The sequence below is a fragment of the Anabas testudineus genome, chromosome 6, assembly GCF_900324465.2.
Source record: "Anabas testudineus chromosome 6, fAnaTes1.2, whole genome shotgun sequence".
Lineage (NCBI taxonomy): Eukaryota > Metazoa > Chordata > Actinopteri > Anabantiformes > Anabantidae > Anabas > Anabas testudineus.
This window is the reverse complement of record NC_046615.1, coordinates 21347904-21370268: the sequence shown is the minus strand read 5'-3', so window position 1 is coordinate 21370268 and position 22365 is coordinate 21347904. Positions and strand designations below refer to the sequence as shown.

General features: G+C 39.0%; 2 protein-coding genes across 2 annotated transcripts in view; one reads left to right on the top strand and one right to left on the bottom strand.

The window, feature by feature from the left end:
• The window catches only part of eif4g2b (eukaryotic translation initiation factor 4, gamma 2b), a 91302-nt gene extending 88847 nt beyond the window's left edge, over positions 1–2455 (bottom strand). The window contains exons 1-2 of the mRNA XM_026365418.1: positions 2016–2455; positions 1737–1933 (exon numbers count right to left, since the gene is read on the bottom strand). Coding sequence (XP_026221203.1) covers positions 1737–1933; positions 2016–2455 — 637 coding nt within the window. The remainder of the gene's footprint in view (positions 1–1736; positions 1934–2015) is intronic.
• Positions 1919–22365, top strand: part of LOC113165360 (alpha-1,3-mannosyl-glycoprotein 4-beta-N-acetylglucosaminyltransferase C) — an 80945-nt gene continuing 60498 nt past the window's right edge. Inside the window, exons 1-2 of the mRNA XM_026364781.1 lie at positions 1919–2213; positions 15415–15502. The gene's annotated coding sequence lies outside the window, so the exon portion shown is untranslated. The remainder of the gene's footprint in view (positions 2214–15414; positions 15503–22365) is intronic.

Here is a 22365-nt window from a genome sequence, read left to right as displayed (position 1 = left end):
ACTCAGAGTACCTCTGTACTGAAGTGCAGCTCTTGAGTAAATGCATTCATCCTTCACAGATGTCTACCGGGAATGAGCAAGATTATGAATACATAAATGAACTCTCTCCTAAAACTTAAATTTTTAGCTCTGCACCGTCATCAAACTAACATTTCCACACTTTCTTTACCACCGCAGCCTTGATATGATTTATGAAACTACATTTATTTGACAATAGCGAGCAATTGTGCCTGACTTCTTTTGTGTTTCATCACTACCAAAAATAAATGTTCAGTTCAGCAATGATATATTGCTAAATGTTATACTCAAGGCATTTTTATGCATTATTATCCAGGAAGCTCCTTCCTGGATAAAATTGGAAATATAAAAACATTTCCATTTGGGGCATGAAAACATTATACCATTTCCCATCTGGTATAAGCTCCCATCACGATTATGTGCTGGGATAGATTCATATTACCCAGGATATCCTATTTAATGTAATTTTTGTGGTCACACTAAGTTCCCTTTCCATAATAATATCCAGAGTATTGAGCTTAATTATGTGTGCTAGAGTATTTGTGATCAGGATATGAATATGCATATAAACAGCTTAGCCGAAATATGACCCCAACTGGAGCGTGAGCTGGTATCCACAGCATTCTCTTTGTGTGACTGTGTTCGTTGGCGCGTTGCCACTTTGACAATCAGCTTGTCTTAATAGGCCCAGCATGGACACTTGTGATTAGAAACAGACACATTTTTCACACTGCATCTTTCTTCACTGATTAATGTCTTGCTTCATGGTTACCACATCAAAGTGCAATTTATGGAGGCCTGACGCTGTCGTTGTGCACAATAAATGTTTTTCTACATACATTACGGAGCCTTTAACACTAGGAAAGTTGAATTCACAATGTGACATCTTGCACTGTGTGAGGTTTTAATGTTTGCAGCTTTCATCAAAAATCAATTAATGTGTGTTTAAGTAAAAATGAACACGAGCAGGAAAATGTAGAATATTCTCACAAAAAGTAAAAGTAGTCATCACATTAAATGAACGAGTTACTATTAAGAATGCATTAATATAAAACTGTAGCTGAACAAGGAGCTGATGATTTAGACTTTAACATTACATCATGTTCTATAGAAATATTTGTATGAGAAGTAAAGGGAGTAAACATCTTTTGGTTGGTTTATTTTGTTTTATTTATCACATGGTTTCAATGAAAAACAAAACAAACAAACAAAAACCCTTTTAAAGAACTGAAACAGCCCAAAAGAAAAATGGCAGAGGCTTACTAATCTGCGGTCAAGGGTTTCTAAGATTTCTAAGCGGTTCCTGTCAACCTGAAGGTTGGTTCAATTTCACTCTTCCTGTTATCTTCCCTTTGACAGAACAGAGAGGCAACAAAAGCCTCTGAAAGGCTCCATGGGATGAAACCTCTATTAGGTTTTCTAGACCTCTGTTAGGTCTGGATTGATTTTTTTTTTTAAGTTTAAGCATGTTGGCGTCTGTTTTGTAGAATTTATCAGTGACCTCCCACCAAACCACGAGCACCCTACACCAATCTACAGTTTTTATCTCATTAATAGTAGAGGTATGAATCCCCTCCCTCAGGTGGACTTGAACAAATGGGTTCCTCTAAAATCTTATCAGCACCCCTGGGTTTGATGGTTACAGCCTTTGAACCTCTCTCCTATTTTAAATAGGATGCACTTTGTCTTGTGATGACAGGTGAATCCTGGGATCTGACCGTCTGTGCCACGCATGCACTGCTGGAGCGCACGAATCCACTCGCGCCGCCCTCCTGTCCGCCTGCTGCCGGGAGGAGCGGAGGAAACAGCAGAGCGGAGCGCAGCGTCGAGCGTCACGGTGCCGAAGGGATGTGGCAATTTCGACAGCAGTGTTGACAGGCTAGAAATCTCCCATGAAACGTTCAAAGTTTGCCTTCTGTGAGAGCACAAGGTAAATAACAAAGCAAAACGTGACAGGGGGAAACACATCGCGCGGAGGTGCATCAGCCGCTGCAGACGTTTCCAGCGGTGCTGCCCGGCTGCTCGGGCTGTCGTTGGGGATCGCGAAGCGCATCGGAGCCGGCGTCTCAGCCAATCTCACCGTCAGGAGACAAGAGAGAGAAGGAGAAGAGAAAGGAAAGCGGTCCGCTTCTTCAGATACCCCCCTCTGCCACCTGCGCCTGGACCTGCGCAGCATCCGCTGATGTGGAGTGGAGGTGAGTGCCGCTGTGATGTTGGTGTGATGTGGACTGGCTCGGCAGCGAGTTGAGGCGATGGGTGCTGTAGGACTCCCAGGTAAGGCCACGTGGTTCAGCTGATAACCCAAAGAGGCAAGCTCCTTCTGGTTCTGATCGAGCTCCGCACAGCGTGTCTCCGGGATGGAGCTGAAGCCATAACTTTTTGCACAGCATCCTCCCTCAGTGTCCAGGCGCCACAGATATCCGATATCATCAAACATGCAGAAACACAGTCAGTGTCCAGCCAGGTCAATATGTAAAGATGGCAGAAGGAGGCTAAGACACCAGCACCCTGAATAAATACATGTGACACGTGAGGTCAACGTGACTTACTGTATGTTCATAGAAAACACACTGACTAGAAAACTGGATTTGAACTTGTCTGACTCTCCTTCTCTAAATATCACAAGTGCAGTGAGAAGCAAACAGCAACAAATCACAGCAGAGAAGAAGTTTTTTTATAATGGAACATTAAAAATTTAATATATTTAAAACTTTTTTCCAACTTATGTATGAAAATAATTCGTTCATGTCTGAACTGAGTTTACTTTCTGAATGCTGAATTGAAACTGTAACAGTGACGCATCACCAGCGGCATACATTGTCCTTAAAGTCGCTGAAGAATTGCATCATCTGCCGAAGCCCCTCATGTCCTGTGGTGCGAATGACAGCTCCATGGCTCATCTGAAAAGCCTGTAGCAAAACAGCAGCTCATTACAAGTGCAGTGGCTCGGGCTTCCTCTGGCAGGAGGCTGCTGGCTCATTAGGGGTCACCAAGGGGCGAGTCTCCCACTATGAGCCTCAGCTTGTTACCAGAGCACTCTGTGAAACCACTGTTAATTGGAATGAATTCATTTTCACTGACAGATTGGAAAGACACACTCACACAAGTCAGTGAACGCGTCTGTACTGTTCAAGACCCACTGTTGTGCTGATCACATGTTTTAGTTGAGAACGGTTCCGACCGTCTGTCCACAGACGCAGGTTGGATCCTCACAGCACCAAATGCTCAATCAGTGTCTTTAAAGACTGATGTTATGTCAGCGTTTACTCAAAGAGAGAATTAGGAAATCCATCCCTACACAATGTGCAGTATTGCAATATTACGTGCGATTGTGTAACACTTCACTTTCATTTCCAGTAAAACTCTTTGAGCTTCAGTAAAAGCCTGATCCCTCTCTGCTTCTCATCTGTGATGCTGCAGCTGTTGGTTGGAAGCTGATGGTTCCATTACTGGTAATTTAACCCCAGCTTTCAGCAGCAGTGAGTGAGAATTACCACCGACTTGTTTCAAAAGAAAAAAACTTCATTTACTGTATATTTGTACAATGATTAGTCACAACATTAAATCAACCTCCGTGGTTTTAATAATGTAGTTGACAGGGGTCAGCACAGGAAATGGGTGGATGTCAAACACAGTGTACTGACCACTGTCCACCATGTGCTATAATTAAATATTACTTAATGACTGTCTGAATAACTGTGCTGCAAACATTTACATATGGACATATATATACAGATTTATATCTGGACAGCAGATATATATCTATATAAAGATATATAAAAGTACAGGTGACGGTGGTGCAGAGAAAAGAGCTGCACATGATTCACAAACCATTGTCAAACCATTCAGTGAGCTGAATACTCACTATGTCCAAGTGCAGAGTGAGTTGACATCATACTTTACACTGTTAAAGTAATTTAAATAAAGCGTTTTTTTTCTTTAAACAATAGTGCAGAGCTTCCATTTACCCCGTGTGCTCAGGCAGAACGTAAACCTAAAGAGCTCTAATCCTTCATACGTTCTCAGTGGAATTACATACATGCTTTTTTTTTGCCTTTGCTGCAGTTCACACAGACATTTCGATGAAAATGTTCAAGTGAAGACACTTAATATGTCATTTGTGTCACTCAATTTATGAAGGTTGTAGTTAGCGTTACACCACATAAACCTTGTAAAAAGTGGTTATTTATTTAATCAGAAAGGTGAAGTGATATCTCTCTATCATCAGAGCGTGTTTAGTTGCTGTGAGATGCATTCAACTTTCAACAGTCTAGGGACACTGATGATTGCTGCAGCAGTCTGGGCAGATACTCAGCTACTTGATTTTTCCCGAGAAAGGTTAGACAAATGCCACAAATAATTGTCAGCCTGCCTCTTGACCGTACTATTCCCCCCAGTGTCTTACCATGTTGATTATCTGAGGTGATGCAGGTCATGAATGCCTCGGAAGCTGAAATCTATTAGGTAGCCAGTGAGCTTTGCTGTGACACGAAGGATGTGGGGTGGAAGTGTTGGAGAATGAAGGCTGCTTCAGTGATAGTGCATCTGAACTCTGGACTATGTTCAGCCGCTGTGAAGAGAAATCTTAATGCCTGTGTGACTAACTGTCTGGGTTACTGACTGCCTGGCTGAAAGGGTGATAGAATGAACCATCCTTAGAGTATGTTTGGCACCGATGCCAAGATTAGCAGATAGAAGCATGAATCCCGACTGTATATTCCTACAGTCGGAGATGCATTTATGTTGCCATCAAGTGCTTAACTGGTTCAGCGAGCATCGTGCTGCAAAGCTTAAATTTATTTATGAAAGGAGAGGAGATGAGGGACCTCTGCCTATAGGTGTAATATTCAACCCCATATGCTCGACATAAGGCTTTCGTCTATGTCTACTGAGATTCGGCTGTAGTCAGGCAAATAACATGTTTTAATCGAGGTCACCTTGAACGCCAGCATCTGTCGGTGGAGATTGTGAAGTTACTTTTAGACCCTGAAGTTTATTCAAACTGTGGTGAACTTGAGAATCCGATAGAAACTCATTATTTGTGTCATCACTCTGTGAGAAAATCATTTATTTGCCATTTGCACATTCTACCTTATGTCCATTTCCTTCCATTTTTATTTAACTAAGCCATTTACCATTTAAGTTGCATTACTGCCACCAGCATACATCGTCAACATGCAAGAGCAGCCAACATCCCCGTCAGCCCCCGCAGACACACTATGTTCTTTTTGTGCTAATGGACAGCAGACAGCATCTTACCTGCAGACTCGAGATGGAAAAGTTTTCTTTTAGTTTGTTAAGTGTCAGTCGGCCTTTCTACACTTTCTGTAGCTGGTTAGTGACGGTGAGGTGAATGTAAATGAGGAAATCAGAAGAGAGGAAAATAAAGTAGATCTGATGATTTAAATATGTTTACAGTGCTGAAATACAATCTATCTATTAATAAAATGATTGATACTAACGTTCAGTGTGTTGGATTCATTGAGGTTGTTTTAGCTGACAGCCTGACATCTCAACATCTGTGTTCTCCACATGTGTCATCTCGTCTGCTCCCGTTACACTGCTACAGTAAAATAAACATAGCATTTCATTAATGTGCTGATGTGAAATTAAAAGTGCTGGAAATCTAATTTTTGTACAATCTGAAATAAAACCATAGAAAAAAATATGAAGAACCAAACTCTCTCAAAAAATCTCTGTTGATATGTTAATTTTCTATTATATGGTTTGCAGTAGTAGTCCACGTTTCTATATTTGTAATAATCAGTGTATACATTTTATAATAATACTATATATATATAATACTTTCTTTGGCTATATACAGTATCTAGTAGTTTAATTAAGATCATCCAGCAGGTCTTGCTGAAATGTCGAAGCTTGAAGCAGAGCTGTGAACTTTTAGGACGTTTAAGAAGAAACAGTTAAGAAACAGATTAGTTAAGAATAATTACATTTATGTTTAATTTTCTACAACCTTAGGGGTTAATGTGATTCCATGTAACTTTCCAGCCATTTTATCTGTTTAAAAAAACAAAAAAAACAATATGACAACAGATGAATGTGCAGCTGCTGGCGCTGTTTCAGTCTACTCCTCTTCCTTTTATGACTCATCTCTGTAAATTCCCTTTTACCCCCAGTGTTTGATTTGGAATATCTTTTACTTGCTCTCAGAAGGGTTCAAAACCACATTCATACTTCAGGGGGCAGTTCTTTGGAGTGAAAGCTCAAAGAAAGGGGCATCAACTCTCCTCCATCGCTGCACATACATGTGAAGCTGATGTGTGGAGATTTAGTTTCCAGCTGTCGACTGTGGGCTGCAGCGATTCATACAACACTGACTGGACTACAACTAGTTCAGTTAGGTCTGTTATTATGACTTTATCTATCTATTTAGAGTTGTTGGTAGCTTTTATCGCCTTTATGTTTGTCTGAAATCTGTAACTGAAGTGTGAACCTACAGTCTTTATGAATGTCTGAAAATAATGAGAAGACCTTAACACTGCTATTCAAGTGCTGGAATAAATAAATCCAGCGCCCTGTGAAGCAGATTCAGACGTTTTTATGTTGATAATTCTACAGAATGATCAGTTGGTGGTTTCTAAATGATCCATCCATCCATTCATTAGCTACAACACTTATCCTTGAGGGATGTGGAGGGCTGCAGCCAGTTTTAAATTGTGTATTCAAATGAAGTTACTGGGTTTTACCCAACAGTGTCTTATGTATAGAAAAGCTCCAATTTATGTGCAGCTGTTCTGTTAAGTCCTGCAGTTCTAGCAGTTCTCAAAGTGCCATCACTCAGTTTGCAAAAGTAATATAAAAGAATTTTATAAATTTTTTGACGTAAAAAACAATAAATGTAGTTTTTTTTATCAACTAAACTCTCAAAATCCTAATGTAACACTGATGGACTTTTTGTCTTGTAGCATCTTAACAACTACAGAACTGAGAAAACTTTTTTGTGTCACTTTGAGAAATGTTCTTTAAATCAGTGTTTTCTGTATTCAATACATTTGTCTTTCACTGAATCAGCTAAATAATTATTATTACTGATGTTTTAATGTGTTAAGAAAATTAATTATTCTTACTCTTAAAAAAGAATCAATTTATAATATCATACTTATTCAGATATGTTTATAATAAATAGTGACTACAGGCATAATGTCATTATAGTAAATACTGTATAAAGTTCCAGTTGAATTTATTTTGATAATAAATGAATCAAACTGTGACAAACATTTAATGCTCCACGTCTTCAACAGAGCAGATTTTTTGGGGCTTGGAGTAACATCACCCTGGTGCACGTGGATGTTTTTCTGATGTTTTATATCCAGACAAGTAATTGATTATTTAAAAAAAACAATCTAGAGTTAATCAATAACAAAATGAAACATTGGCAGCAGCCTCACATACAGTATGAAATAGAACATTTCAAGAATAATTTAACATTAAAATGTCAAATTTACTCTAAATCATGTTACATGTAGAGACAGTGAGGTCAGGGGAATGACGGCAGTATAATGTCTTGTACAGCAGCACAAAAAAATAAATATATACATATAAAAAAAAGCCTTTTTTCCTCCCTTATCTGGCATTTTACGTTTCATGTAACAGAAACCTTTCACCTCGTGACACTTTGCCTTTTCCCTGCTTGAACTTTTGTGCTGGTCCCTCATCTGTTTGTCACTTTGGATAAACGTGACTCTCACAGGTCTTATAGGTCCAACACATGACTAAATGTTAAAATAAAACCTCTTCATGTTAAAGCACTGAGCTATTTCAAAGGATTCAGTGCACAAAGCAACATCTGTCCATAACAGAGAAGAGCCGTTTGTACAGCAGCATTAAGACGCCTCATGTTTTGAAGTAAAATGATCTTACTGTACTTTCTCGCTTCATCTTATGTCTCCATTTAGCCTCTGCTCATTTAGGATAATGTGACTTTCCACCCATTAGTAGCCAAGAAGGACTGCACTAAAACTGTTTATCCACAGATACACACTTCTGTTTTCAAGCTTTTATCTTTTTGCATGAAATGAAATCACACAGCACTTTTGTGCGGCCACGTGACTCCACAGCAACAACAACAGAGTTAAAGAATTTGTTCACCTGAGCGCAAAAATGCTTTCAAATTGCTGTACACCTGTTTGGACAGGTTTAATTTAATAATCTTTGAGATTGCAGAAGAGATGACAGTGACAGATTTCTTTTATGGTCCCTATGAAAGTGGTCAAAAGTCAGTTTATGAAGTGTGTTTTTATAGTTAGAGGATATTGGACTCATTCTGTTTGTTCCCTGTGTTGATGTGGAGTCAGATGTTGCAGAATATACTGCATAAAAACTTTGGCGCATGAAGCTAAATGTTAAGTTAAATTATATTTTATCCTAATATTACCCTAACCTTTAAATGAGGGAACAAGGGGTTGAAAAATAACATTGACCAGCACATGTGTCATGTTAATATTAGTCACGTTTATAGATTTATTATTAATGAACCAACAGAATATTTGATGAGCAATAATCTGTCATTATGAAGCAAAAAGAAACGTGTGCTGGCTCTGAATTGTAATGTACTCTACATTACATTAGAGTTGTAAGAGTCTCCTTGTTGTCTATAATTAGGACTGTAGAGATGATAATGGGAGCTAATGGATTGTTAGACAGCAGCACCAAAGTGCCAAACAATCAAAGGAAGATTGTGAATTCCCTTATGAAATATGCATCAATGACAGTGATCTGAAGACCAAAGGCAAGCTGTGTTTGTTTGGGGGACGGGGTGGAGAGCTGGTTGAAGTAGGTTGCATAACCATGCCACATTGCCATTCCTTTTTTTTTATTAACATTCACACCAGATGTTGGTGAAGGCATGAAGCAGCTTTGATCAGGAAGAGGAGGTGTGCTAAAGTTGACGTTGCAGATGTGGACCTGAGGGCGACAGGCTGCCTGCTCGCTTCGTTATTTATTTATTTATTTATTCATGATGGAGTTTTATTTCCAGGAGCTTCTGTTTGGAAAGTTAAGAAAAGTCAAGATTTCAAAGTCACACTGAAGTTTTGTCTTTGTCCGATTTAGCTTCATTAGATCAGACTTAACAGTTGTCGTTGTTCAGACAGGTTTCAGTCACTGTGGCCTCGCCCATCCTCTTTTTTAATCAGATCACGAGTTGTAGACAAACCTCACCAGAATGTGCAGGTGTTAAATGTAGAACAGCGGAGCACCGTGCACAAAGCAGTTCATCAAACTCTAACAGACTCCAGTAAACATGAATTCATGAATAATTGCTTCAAACTGTTGCTCTGATGGAGTCACCAGGTTTACCAATAAATGACTAAAGATAAGAAAAAGTATGTGAATCTTTTGGAATTTCATTGTTTATGCATTAATGTTTCATAACGTGATCTGATCTTCATCTAACTCAAGAGTATTAACAAATATAATGTGTATAAAATGGTAACACAGAAACAATTCTGATCTTTCATGAACCCTTTGAATAATGAACTTAAAAAGCTAATTGGAGTCAGGTGGAGTCAGGTGAAAATTAGCTTGGAGGTGTGGACTAGAGCTACTGACAGAAACCACTCTGACGAACCTCACAAGAAGGAAACGCTTATGTGAGTCATGCCTCGCCAAAAGGAGCTTTCAGAGGATCTACGATCAAGAATTGTTGATTTACATAAAGCTGGAAAGCGTTACAAAGTGATTTCAAAGACTTTAGAAATTGGCCAAACCTCAACCCAATAGAGATGCTATGGAACGAATGAAGAGAGCCACACATGAGACGTCCAAAGAATATGACAGAGCGAAAGCAGTTCTGCAGGAAGAATGGGCTAAAATTCCCCCTGGATGATGAAGATCAGATCACATTTTATGAGTAATTAATGCAGAAAACCTTTATTAATGCAGAAAAGGTTCACATACTTTTTCTTGCCACTGTCTGTCCTGATATTTTCAATCCCACAGTTTGCTCTCAGTGAGCCGTAAAAATCTGCTCACTGAAAACGCAGATTGACAAAAGTGCAAACTCCAAAAGTCAGCATTTGTACAAGGCGCCTTGGGAAGGAAATTCAAATAGCACAGTTGATGCACCTGCGACTGAAGCTGTTCATTGTCGTCACTAATTTATCAGTGGAATTTCAGGCAACACAGGTGCAGTATATGGAGGTGCGGATATTACTGCTGGAGGAGCTGAATCACTGCATGTCTGCAGGTCAGTCACAGGAAACGTTGGAAAATAGTTAAAGGCAGAAAACAATTAGAAAAAAATAGATTTTATATTTATGATAGTGGATGAACTGCTTTTAATAACACAGGTCACATTTAGAGGACACGTGTAATATCACACTGATACTACTACAACAGTAGTAATGAAAGATGAAAATATGACTCAGTTTCACTTTTGAGCATGTTCAAGTAAAATTTGTCTTATTTACATCAAACATTGTTGTGAGGCTTTCTGGTGGAAGAAAATGACGAAATGAAGTGAAATCTGAAGCACTGAGACTATTTAATGTGACACCAACCAGTTACTGGCTCTCAACATTCAGGGATTATCTCTAAATTGTCATAGAGTCAGGACGCCACAACAGAAGCAACAGCAGGGGAGAGGATCTGTTAGTTATACGAATTTGTCCAGGAAATAATTATAAAAGATGTAAAATAACACAAAGAATAATGTCCATAAATCTAAGATGCTGCATTAAAGAGCCGGTGACTCAGAAATTCTGATCTTTCAGGACTCACTGTGCTCATTTTAAAGCCAAAACAGACGCATTACTATTATTAAAGCCTCTTCGTGGTGATACATCACGTTTATACTAGAACGTTTTGGCCAGATCTCGGCTCTATTTAACAAGCTTACTCATCTCTTTTGTAAAAATATGACATGTCCATTTGTACCAGTTTCAGGCCCTAAACCGGAGACCCGTTGGTGTCGCCGCATTCTCCTCTGTTGCTGCGACAGATCGATAAATGTCAGAGATTACTTAATATCCTGTTACTTTGGCCACCTCTTTCCCCAGATACACACACTCATGAATTATTGAAGTGGGTCCTGCTGCTCCAGACACTGAACTAATTAATTTTGCCATGCAGCACTTTTCACCATGAGACACTTTGCAGGTGGTCGTGCGTTGTTCCTTTAAGACAAGAAACCTGGAGAGTGGAGGAGGTGGAAACTAGGGTTTGCAGAAACTCCTAGTGGCACCTTGGCAGGGAGAGTTGTGCTGTTGGGGATAAAGAGGGAGGTGGGGTGGGATTGCTGGGGGGGGGGGGCGGCCGCCTCATGAGAGACAATGGATGAGAAATAGGGAAGAGGACGGCGAAGAAAGAGAGTAATAGAACATCAATGCTCGGGAGTGGGAAGACAAAAATAAATAAATAACTCCTCATGACCAGGCTACTCACTGCCTTTACAACGAGTGTTTATCCCACTTTTCTGAGAGCCAATTATCTGCTCCCGTATGAGTCATGGAGATCATTTAGCCTGGATCATTTAGACTGGTAGCGTGCGCAGAGCATCAGCAGTGAAAGGACTCAGTGCAGGGATGCGTTTACATGCTTTAGGCAGGTGAGTGTGCTGATTTTTATTTTTTCCTTCTTCTTTCTGACAGTGCTGCTGCGAGAGGCGACGCGTTCCTCCAGCACTTTCCGGCGGTTTGATTCATAGAGTAGCTTGCTGCTCCATACGTGTGTCTCACTCCTCTATGGATGTGTTTCACTCATGCTGTTTCTCTCCTCCCTTTCAAATTAAAAGCCCCGTTTTCTGCCCTCTGCTTCTCCTTTTCCATCTTTTCCTTTTTTTATTTTCTCTTGACGCTGACAGTGAGATGTGTCACTGTGTCTGTAAGTAAGTCATTTCAGACGTGCAGTGTTTTCCTGGCTGCAGCCGTTAAATTGCTGAGCTGGGCTCTGTGCACTGTTTGCCTGTGTGATGATCCAACTTCTTAGACCTTCACCAGTCTGTTCATCACACCAATTAACGTCGCTCATAATTAGTCTGACATTTAGCCCTTTAAATATGGCTGGGGGCATTAATACTAAGCTATGTCAATGTGTTGTTTTTTGGTTTGTGAGGTGTCTTCACATCCTCACAGCTCACTCTTTCTACTTGCACTCCCTCTGGCTTATTCTCAAACAGTGAGAACTTCATTTCACTTTTTAGGAAACACTCCCCGCGCTCGGAGCGGAGCAGAGGTTACCAAACAGGTAAACCTCAGCTGTCCCATTTGAGTGCTTCAGCAGTTGCGATGAATCGCCTGCTTGGCTCTATTTCATACTATTGTCTGCTCATGGTGATTAACTGCCTGCGCTTGTGGCTCGGGTGATTTCTGCTTTGTGTTGAGAGCTCGGCTGCAGACGGCGGACGGGACTGTGGAAGGAGGGTGGCTGCCAGGATTGGAGGGTCAGCTGATCGGCTCCAAGGTGCGGGAGATTTATGACCCCCCAGAACAAAGCTGTGTCTGCTGTGGGACCATAAACCATAAATCAGGGAGAAGTGGGTCAGATTGGGTCAGTGCTCATCTGCTCACTGCAGATCTGCTCTGTCTTTTCCTAAAGGTGCTCTTTTTTCCTTGTTGCACCTGAGCTTGTGACACCATAACTGACACTTCTGGTCTTTTCTAGTGGACATGTGAACCTGTTGTTCAGCTCATTCATCCATCACTAGCTTCTTTTCTTTTTCTTTTAAACTCTGCTATATTCAGCTATCAATCAGATTTGCTAATGAATTCGTGTTTTCTATTTTGAAATGCCATTAGCTTCTCTAAGTGAATCACCCCTAATCCTTTTATTATCTCCAGTTATGTTAATACTGTTGGCCTTTAGTCTCTGTTCATCTTAATCATCCTAATTATATAATGTTTGTCTTTTTAAGAGGCTGATGAGGATGAAATGGCATGTTCTTATTCTAGCAGTGACTTGTTACTGATTGTGCATGAGGCATTACACTCTCTGCTTCATCTGATTCCAGTCTGTTTGATTCTGATCGCTGGTTTGACTACTTTTGTGATTTGTCTTCCTAAGGGCAGCCAAAGCCAATGTGAAAAAATTGATTTTCTGCAGAAGGATTAGCAGTGGGGCTATAGCTATAGGCATGCATTACATTACAATGATTTCATCCAGCATCGGCACAGCAAAGTACGCTAAACAAATTCTTTATTAGCTGTTGTATAAGACTGGCATATTACAAAAACATACACAGGCACACAGCTGAATGTAATCGCTGCTGTCAAGGCAGTGGGTGACAGGTATGGGAATAGCAATGAATAAGTTGATGCTGTATTTTAGAAGTTCAGACAGCTTGAGGAGGGAGATAAATAATCTCTACCAGGAAGGATGGATCTTAATTTATTTGTGTCTCTATTGTTGCACAAAGAGGCATCGCACACTGCTGCTGGAAATCAAACAAATGCAAATACTGGCTGTGGAATGGAAATGACTGCGAAACAGTAGAAGTCTCTCAGTATGACTGAGATAACAGCAGGGATTTGTACTTCTGTTTACGATAACACTGATAATAATTTATCCCATTTTAGGGAGAGCAGGAATTAAGAATGAGTTTGAAGCATGCTGCGTTAATGTTCCTCCCTTTATTATGCCAACACCTGACAGGTTTACAGTGTGTGTATGTATAGAACTGTCATATGAAGGAATTGTGAGAAGAGAACACCCTCAAAAAATAGATAAAAAGTTCCCTAAGACAAGTTTCAATCCACTGTTTCCTAAATACATGCAGATATTTGCTTTTTATTATGGGAAGTGAAAAGTGTAAAGCACATTTGGCTTGTCCCAGTGACAAACGCTGCAGTTTGAAAGGGCAAAAATGACCTTTTCTGAGCTAAATGTTAATTTATACACTGCATGAAAATGACTTGGACTGCAACTGAAATGATTCCAGAGTGTTTTGTCTGCTGTTTGTGGCTTTTCTCACATTTAGTTTACATGTTGTTCTCAGTCACAGAGAGTCATTATGCTGAAGTTTTGTCGCTATGATGGCTTTTACTGTCAACGTTGCTGTAATGAGTTACACAAATGGCATAATCAAGTCTCCAGGGTCAGCTATTAGGCCTGCATTTGGTTTATTACTGCAGTCCAGTCCTATTGTTGCGTTAGTTTGGACGTGGCTCGGGACATTTACCGGGAAACTGTTGTTTTGCCCATTAGAATGATTCCCACAGCACTTTAGTGGCATTTTAATATGGTAATGTATAACACAAAGCTGTTATGACCGAATCAACAATGAAGTGTAAATGTGGAAACACATATGCACTTGGAAATTTACCATTTTTAATATGCACTTTCCGTAAAGAACATTTTGTTTGTCCCAGTCCAACACTTTTCTAAAGATTGCCAACATGCTGCAGCTTATACATCTGAGTTTATTCAGTGAAGGAATCATTTTTTTATAGTATATTCAGCATTGTCACACTTAATGTACAACAACACACCTTGGACAATGTGATTAAAATCCGCACTTAATTGATTCCTCTGGAATATTTCCAGAATTGTACAGAATGGGGCTGTGCGCTGTCTTTCTCCGGGGAGTCCACCGTTCTTTGAAGAAAAATGGTTCATTGTGCTTTGAATTCTACATCAGGCATGCATCTGTTCTATGGGTTTAACTCATCGACATCATCGAGCATGATAATTTCTCCCCAGACAGCCTTGAATGAGCCATAATGTCATATGCAGCAAACTGATGGCCTTATGCTTAGTGAGAAATAAATCAATGCACCATACTGGGAGATTTTAAAATTGCTGTATAAAGCAGAGCTGCCAGAAACACTTCTCTTTAAGGGGTTTTGGTGGTTTTGGACACATGACAGCCATACATTTCTGAGAAAGGACATTACTGTGCATTCTGGATGAGTGGTTGATAAATTGAAGTTACTCTAATCACAATTTGTCTTCAGCTGAAGGAATCAGATTGACAGGTCAGGTATTATTCAGAGCACTGGACCTTAATAACCCATATAGGAATATGGAGATAAGAAAAATGGCCATCAAAGTCTCATTTCAGTTCAGCATTCAACAATCAAGTTCGGACGTGCGAGATATTCTAACATTCAAATATGAAAGAATGAGCCAAAGAACAGAGTGAAAGATGTATCTGTTCCACCTTGTTTAACCTTTAGCATCTTTAAGATCTTACCATGCTGGCTAATGAATGCGTTTCAGTGATAACGGGTGTTTTAATGCTGTAACAATATTAATAGATCATTTTTTCAGTAACAAGATTCATCAAAATATGACAAATGGATGTAACATTATACAGAAAAGCTATTTTACCTTTATACAGTACGATTCCACTCCAAGTCATTCCTAATATTATGTGTGTAAGATTGTGAGATATGTGCTTTTTACATTTCTTTGACTTTGTGTGTTCTTTGTATTTTGTAGCTGACAAACTGCAGTGAGCCTGGACCTCTGAAGCTCCAGTCTGTGCAGATCTTAATGGGCTGCAGCCAGATAAATTATTAATGTCAAGGTGAGAGTAAAAACAAAATGCAACACGCACACTACACACACACCAAGTCCAATCAATCACTGCTAAATGGAACCACAAACTGTAATGCTGAAATAAAATTCAACATTTTGGGAGTTTGCTAATATTGATGAAAGCTCTTTTGGTTAAATATAATATATAAAAATATATAAAATAATTTTGAAAGCAGACATTAGCTTAGCATAACAAAAACTGAAACAAACAGATAATACACCTAAACACATCTCTATAGCTCATGCATTTATACATTACCTCGTTTGTCTAATTTGTACAACACTGTGACAATAGTTCAATAATGTTTAACGACGTAAGCTAAGTAGGTTGTTTTCCCATTCCAATATTTTTGATAAGTTAAGCTAAGCTAAGCTGAGCAGACCAGGCAGTGGGTAGGTTCATATCTACTGAGAGCATCAAAGTAGCATCTACTATCTCAGTAACAAAACAAATAATAAACAAAATCTGGATCTAAATAAATCATATATAAAACTAAAATGTAATTAAATACACAGAAATATTAACAAGGTTTTAGTGCAGTGTTTAAATATGAGAGTTGCTGTAATGCTGTGTTTATTTCTTCTGATGGACAACAACACAGCAGGAAACAAACCAAACAAATGGTGTCACCAACCAAAATCTAAAAAACAAACAATGACAAAAAAAATTCAAAATAAAGTTCCAGTCTCTTTCATTGGTGGAGTTTGAATGGAATCCTCTGCAGCATGAAGTCAAGGTCTCTTTTTAGTTTTTGCAGTATTATTTTAATTAACTTATGTTGTAATGATATTGGCCAAAAGGCTTTCCACTGTGCCAGCGTCTAACAATAATGAGCACAGAACATGGGCTTTCATAATGTTGCCTAAATTTGCATTTTGCTCACTGCAGAACTTAAGGCAAATTACACCTCTGCCTGCCAAATTCTAGTCTGGTGCTGAAATAAATGCTTCCTCTATTCTTGAATAATGCCGGATGTTGACACTGTTATAATAACACAATAATAATTCACAAGGAATATTTATTTATTTACAAAAAGCTTTTCTTTCTCTATTGAGTATCAATATACTTCCCTAAATTGCTTCGTTACAGTTCTACTCATGTATGTCGTGCACATACTTTCCCTCACCACATTGCATTATGCCATTTTATCACTAATGTGGATGTTTTCAACCAGGTATACATGTAGGTTTTTGAAATGACGTGATCCTTCACTGGCTTCCCACCCAGGTACAAAAAAGAAATCCGGTGTTAGTTCTTAGTGTGTTAATTATTCAACAAGTCATTTGTATTTTCTCCACACTACTCTTTACTTATATTTTCTGTGCCGAGAATGCAGCAGGAATCCATATTGTCCAAATCTATACTAAACTAAATGTTTATAAAATCTATCTTTGAAAAACAATCTGGATACATTTTGATTAAACATGTGTGATCGAAGAAAAGCCTCTGGAGTCATATGTATATGTATATATTAATTAAAACGTAATGTTTGGTCATTTAGTTTTTGACTGAAGTAAAACTTAGACCCTTTGTCAGGCTGTCTGATCATCTCTGCTGGTTGCTAATGCAGAGTCACACTGCAGCGTCGACTGGCACAGGTGCTTCTCTCTTTCCCTCGGCTTCTCGTTTTGCTTTGTATCCTACTTGGGATAGTGTGAGCAGGTAGAGACAGAGCACCAGAATGAATGGGCGGCACAGGCAGCAGTGAGGTGGACCAGAGAGATTAGCTGGGAAATTGACACTGACAAATCTCATACATTAAGGCTTCCTGGGAGGCAGCTATCGGTAGAGGAGGCGGCAGGTACCATATCCCATAAATGGCACTGGGTTTCTTTAATACTCTGCTTGCAGCACGTTGGGAAGCTGAACTACCCTGTCGTCTACAGCACAAAAGATAAGAAAGCCAGGTGTGCTCTGAGACATTTCATTTGACTAATGTGTTTACAGCTAGAATAATGAATAGAGTGAGGAAGATGAGAGTAATTAATTTGAGCTGTTCTAGCTAAATAACAAAGCAAATACAGGCAAAACTGTTTCATTTCCCTTTGGAACAAGAGCTTTCCACCCCTTTTCTTGCCTGCCTTAATGAGATAAAGCCAGCCGTCTATGAGAAGGAGTCCTATTTACTGTTGTTAGTAGTCTAGTAGCCTTTTGATCTGTTCTGAGGGTGTTTGCACACATTTTCTTTAAAAAAAAAAAAAGAAAGACAAAGTCCATATAGAGCGTTTACATTCATTTTTCATCTCTCAAGTGTCCACAAATATAACATCTACTCATTTTAAGAAAACAGAATTTAATATATTTCTCTGTACACAGTGCAACATTCAACTAACGAGGTCACAATTTCATCTTAATTAGGAGTTGGTAAGATACAATTTAGCAGCTCTCACTCGGCACACCTTCTGGAAATGGTTTATATACGCTGTACGTTTCTTTGTGTCCTGAGAGTAAAGGGTGTAATTACCAAACATCAACAACTCTTTGGCCTTTGTCCCGGCACTTGATGTTTGTTTGAGTGTTATTCCCAGCGACTTAACCCTGCTCAAGAGGTTCATGGTGTGTTCCTTCTATCTTTATTTATTTTGGACAGTGAAGTTGTTTTCCTGAAAATAGGACTGGTGCCCTTGCTGTTGCCTAGCAACAAACTGAGTCCATGGGACTTAGCAACTTGCAGGATCTTTTGCCAACTACCTTGACACTTGCCTTCTTTAGATATGTGGAGAAAGTTTGAGCATGAATCATTATTCACAAATGAGTGAATAACTGAAGTGTCGTCATTTATTCATTAGGGACAAATGAAGATGGAAACAGAGTTGATTCATTTAATAAATAAGGAATTGTTTATAAGAACTTACTCTTCCACATGCAGGCTGCAAAGATGTATATACATTTACATAGATGTGTATGTGTGAACTGCTGCTATAGTTCTATTACAAAAGGCTTCAATTCAGCACTCTTGAAATATTACAAAGAATAAAAATAAATCAGAGGTTTTATTTTATAGCAATCATAAACATTGTGCAGAATTATTGTACAGAAGCGTCTTGGCAAAGGCAGCTTCACAAAGACCATTTTTCACTCAGAATGGTGAATTCAGACTTTTTTATTTGGGTGGTTCATCAAGGAGACAAGCTGTTAAATATTCATGGCTGCGTTCTGTTCTTAAAATAAGGCTCATTAGCACTCCCAGCCTCTTTTCAAGTTCCGCCTTTCTCTTGTCACTCTCAAAAGAGCAACACAAACATGTTATTCATCTCTCAACATCTCTGCACTCAGAGTGGGTTAGAATATTAGGCCTGTATTGAACAATGCTTTTTTTTTTAAGTCAGACCATCTCTTATACTATTAGATTTTAATTCTTGTTCAAGTGCCCATAAGAGTATTTACTGAACTAGTTGTAGTAATATCGCTGCTGTTGAATTGATTTCCTGAAATAGTGGGGACATATGCTTCTAAAAGGATCACAAACACGGCACATCCTTCCCAAAAATAATTAAACGGGCAGCACAGCAGCTCAGTGCTTAGGACTCTGGAGCGCCTCGTTTCTACGATGCTGGACAGGTTCTTTGTGGAATTTGCATTGACTCACTGTGTCCATGTGGATTCCTGCTGGGTGCAGGTTTAGTTGAACTGGAGAGACTAAATTGGTGTCAGTGTGATTGTCTGTCGGTGTTCATTGTGTTATGAACTACCTGCTGTACCTATCCAGGCTGTAACCTTCTACAGTGCATGCTAGGAAATGAACCCCAAATCCCTGCACATGATAAGAATATAGAATATGGATGGACGGGTTATTTTTGTGACATGTAGCTCACATTCAGAGTGGCCCTGTTTTCTTCAATCTTTCTTGTCCACATAAATAGGTAACAACTCTGTGAGAGGAAAGGGTTAGTAGGGGAAAGTGGGGCTTCAGGCATAATCACTGTACAGAATTTAAAGTATGGACCTAACTACAAATATGCACTGTGCTGAAATATGCAAATAAAATCACAAAAATCTAAAATATCAATCAGTAAATTGACCCCCATGTAATTAAAATTAAAGCATTAAGTTATATAGCATACAGTTTACATTTTAATAAAATGAATTTATGTGTTGAATTATACATTTTTGAACTCTAATTCATTTCTTTATTTACAGAATATATACACAACATTTATTTACCAGCTTCAAGGGTTAAGCACCTTGGATAGTTCCTGCATGTACAGCAGTAGTGCTGTCTGCTAAAGCTAAAAGACATGCTTAATCAAATATTGCATTAAGATGCTGATGCTATTGGAATGGACGCTAACTACAGCTCAGAAATAAATAATAATAAAATAATAATAATAATTGATTAGAGTCCATATGATTCCATTAAATGAATTCTAATGTGAGCTCAGACTCATTTTAACAAGACACCTTGAAATAGAAGATATGGAGTCTTTAGAGTTCAGGACCATGGACAGTTCCTGTTTTTCAGGGAAGAATCATTGTAAATTCACAGACTTAAAAAAAAATAAATTATAATTTAAGTCTTTAGTGATTGTTGAATCTGTGGATCATAGTTTGGAATGGAAATTTGGGGATTTTTATTTAATATAAAATTATAAAGTAAATTCTTTAATAATATGGTGGATAATGACTCGACATTAGTGTGCAAAACTTTTTACTAATCAATCTGTTGCATTCTGTGCAAATTGTAAAGATCCAGTTTGGTTTCATCACACACACACACACACACACACACACACACACACACACACACACACACACACACACACACACACACACACACACACACACACACACACACACACACTTTTAATAAGTAATTTTAGCAGGAGGGAGGTTCACTCGCTTACAGGCTTCATCCACCCATAGGCAAACTATTAACATCCATTTTACCAGTGCTTTCATATTTCATTACCTAGTTCATCAAAATTTAATGCAGTCCTGCTTCTGCACATTTGTGTTTTTAGTGAAAATTCATGTCTGATTTGAAAGCTTTACCTACAGGTCTCCCTGTGGAACCTTTGCCACAGCTCAAAAAAGGAAATTATGGACCTATTCTTTTGCAGCTAGGTTATTCATAACTTCCACACATGCACACAACCTATAGCTTTCCAGAAGATCTTGGATGGATTGTGGCATGCGAAAGGACATCATTAGTGGTGCAAAATGATTTAACAGAGCCAAAAACCTGCTAAAAGCAGACGATGGGCCAAATGCCAGTGGTTTCTCACTCTCTGCAGACATGGCATTTAGGCTGCTGTGCCACACCGGGGTAATGTACTGCTCTCAGATTGCTGGAGTCCTACTGAGCCTGTGGGATGCACGATTAGCCTGTGCCCGGACCTAATATTCAGTGACCAGAGCCAAGCACTGATAGACAAATAGAAAGAGAAGGCAAAGAGGAGATTGGAGGGGGAAAGGATAGGCAGAATACAGAGGTGTGTCAGTAATATGCAGTAAACAGTTCTAGTGTTTGAGGGATTTTATGTGCTATAAACAGAATGCATTTGCCATTAAATAACTGGAATGAAATGTTTTTCCAGTGGCCAATGCCAGTATGGTTTCCCATAAAAATTCGTGCCAGTTCATTCCCTGAGAGAACTCCAATGTGAATGACATATTTTAAAAGGGGTGACTCTGAATGTGGCAATTACTCTGAAAAACCAAAATGGCACCAGTGATGTACAGAGCATATGCAGCATTACCTACTATAATGTTAACTTCAATTTGACCCCAGGTCGCTGTGCTACATTTAGCTCTGCCTTTCTATATGCTAGCACACAAAGAGTTGGTCCACCGCTTGGATTGTGCTCTCTGCATTCTGATTGCTTGCTGGTGTCATCCTGGATCGTTTTTTTAGTTTTAAATCTTTTTACTAAACAAAATAAGAGTAGAAAATGCTCAGTCTCCAGACGTTAGGCAGTGGTAGAGCTGCAGGCTATGCAGTGTGATGACAACACCTATTATAGTCTTTGTTCTTTTTTTATTAAGCCTTGGGAGAATTGCTGATGGATCAAATATTTGTTCAAACTAGTCTAAACAAAAACATATGTGATTCACACAATAAGTAGAAAGCAGCACTTGTATCTGATCAGGCTGGATGAACCTGAAATTCTGTTTCCAATTTTTCAAGGCAGGGGCATGTGTTTGGGAGCTTAGCCACAGCAAAGGCTACTGAAGTCCCTGCTGTCCCAAAGCAGTATTATACAGTAGTGTAGCAGTCTGAAAGTCAGTGCCATGAACTTACATAAAATATAGCAGCTGATGCATTTTAGAGTATGGTTGTACATCAGTGTATTCATGTAGACCTCCAAGAAAGATATTCATCAAAGTATTGCAAAAGATCAATGTCAAAAAGGCTCAGTGCAAACTCTAAGCAACAAATATCTTTTTCCGTTTTTTTGAAAAATGTCTATAGGTATATAGGTTATATACTAATTAGACTAATTGTTGCAACACTTGTTATCTCTCCATGCTACCTAATATTATTTTAGTCAGAACTGGTGTCATGAAGTCATATGTTTGTTTTATTGCTGTAGTGCTGCAACTCCATTTAAAGTACAGTGGGTGCAAAAACACATTTAAACTTAAAGGACATGTTGAAAAACAAGCCTGTGGACAGGAATCTCAGCTGGGTGAGGGTTAAAAAGTGTTAATGAAAAAAGGAAACAACCCCAGATAGAGCAACAAAAACAGCTTCATACCGAAGCTATAACTTCACAGCAGGCTGCAACCTGCTCTCCTACTGCTCACAGACCCTTTTATCTTCTCAGCGTCACCTAAGCAGAACCTACCATCTGCTCGGGATACCGCAGGGTGACCTACACTGAAACCGAGCTTTCACAGAATACATAATA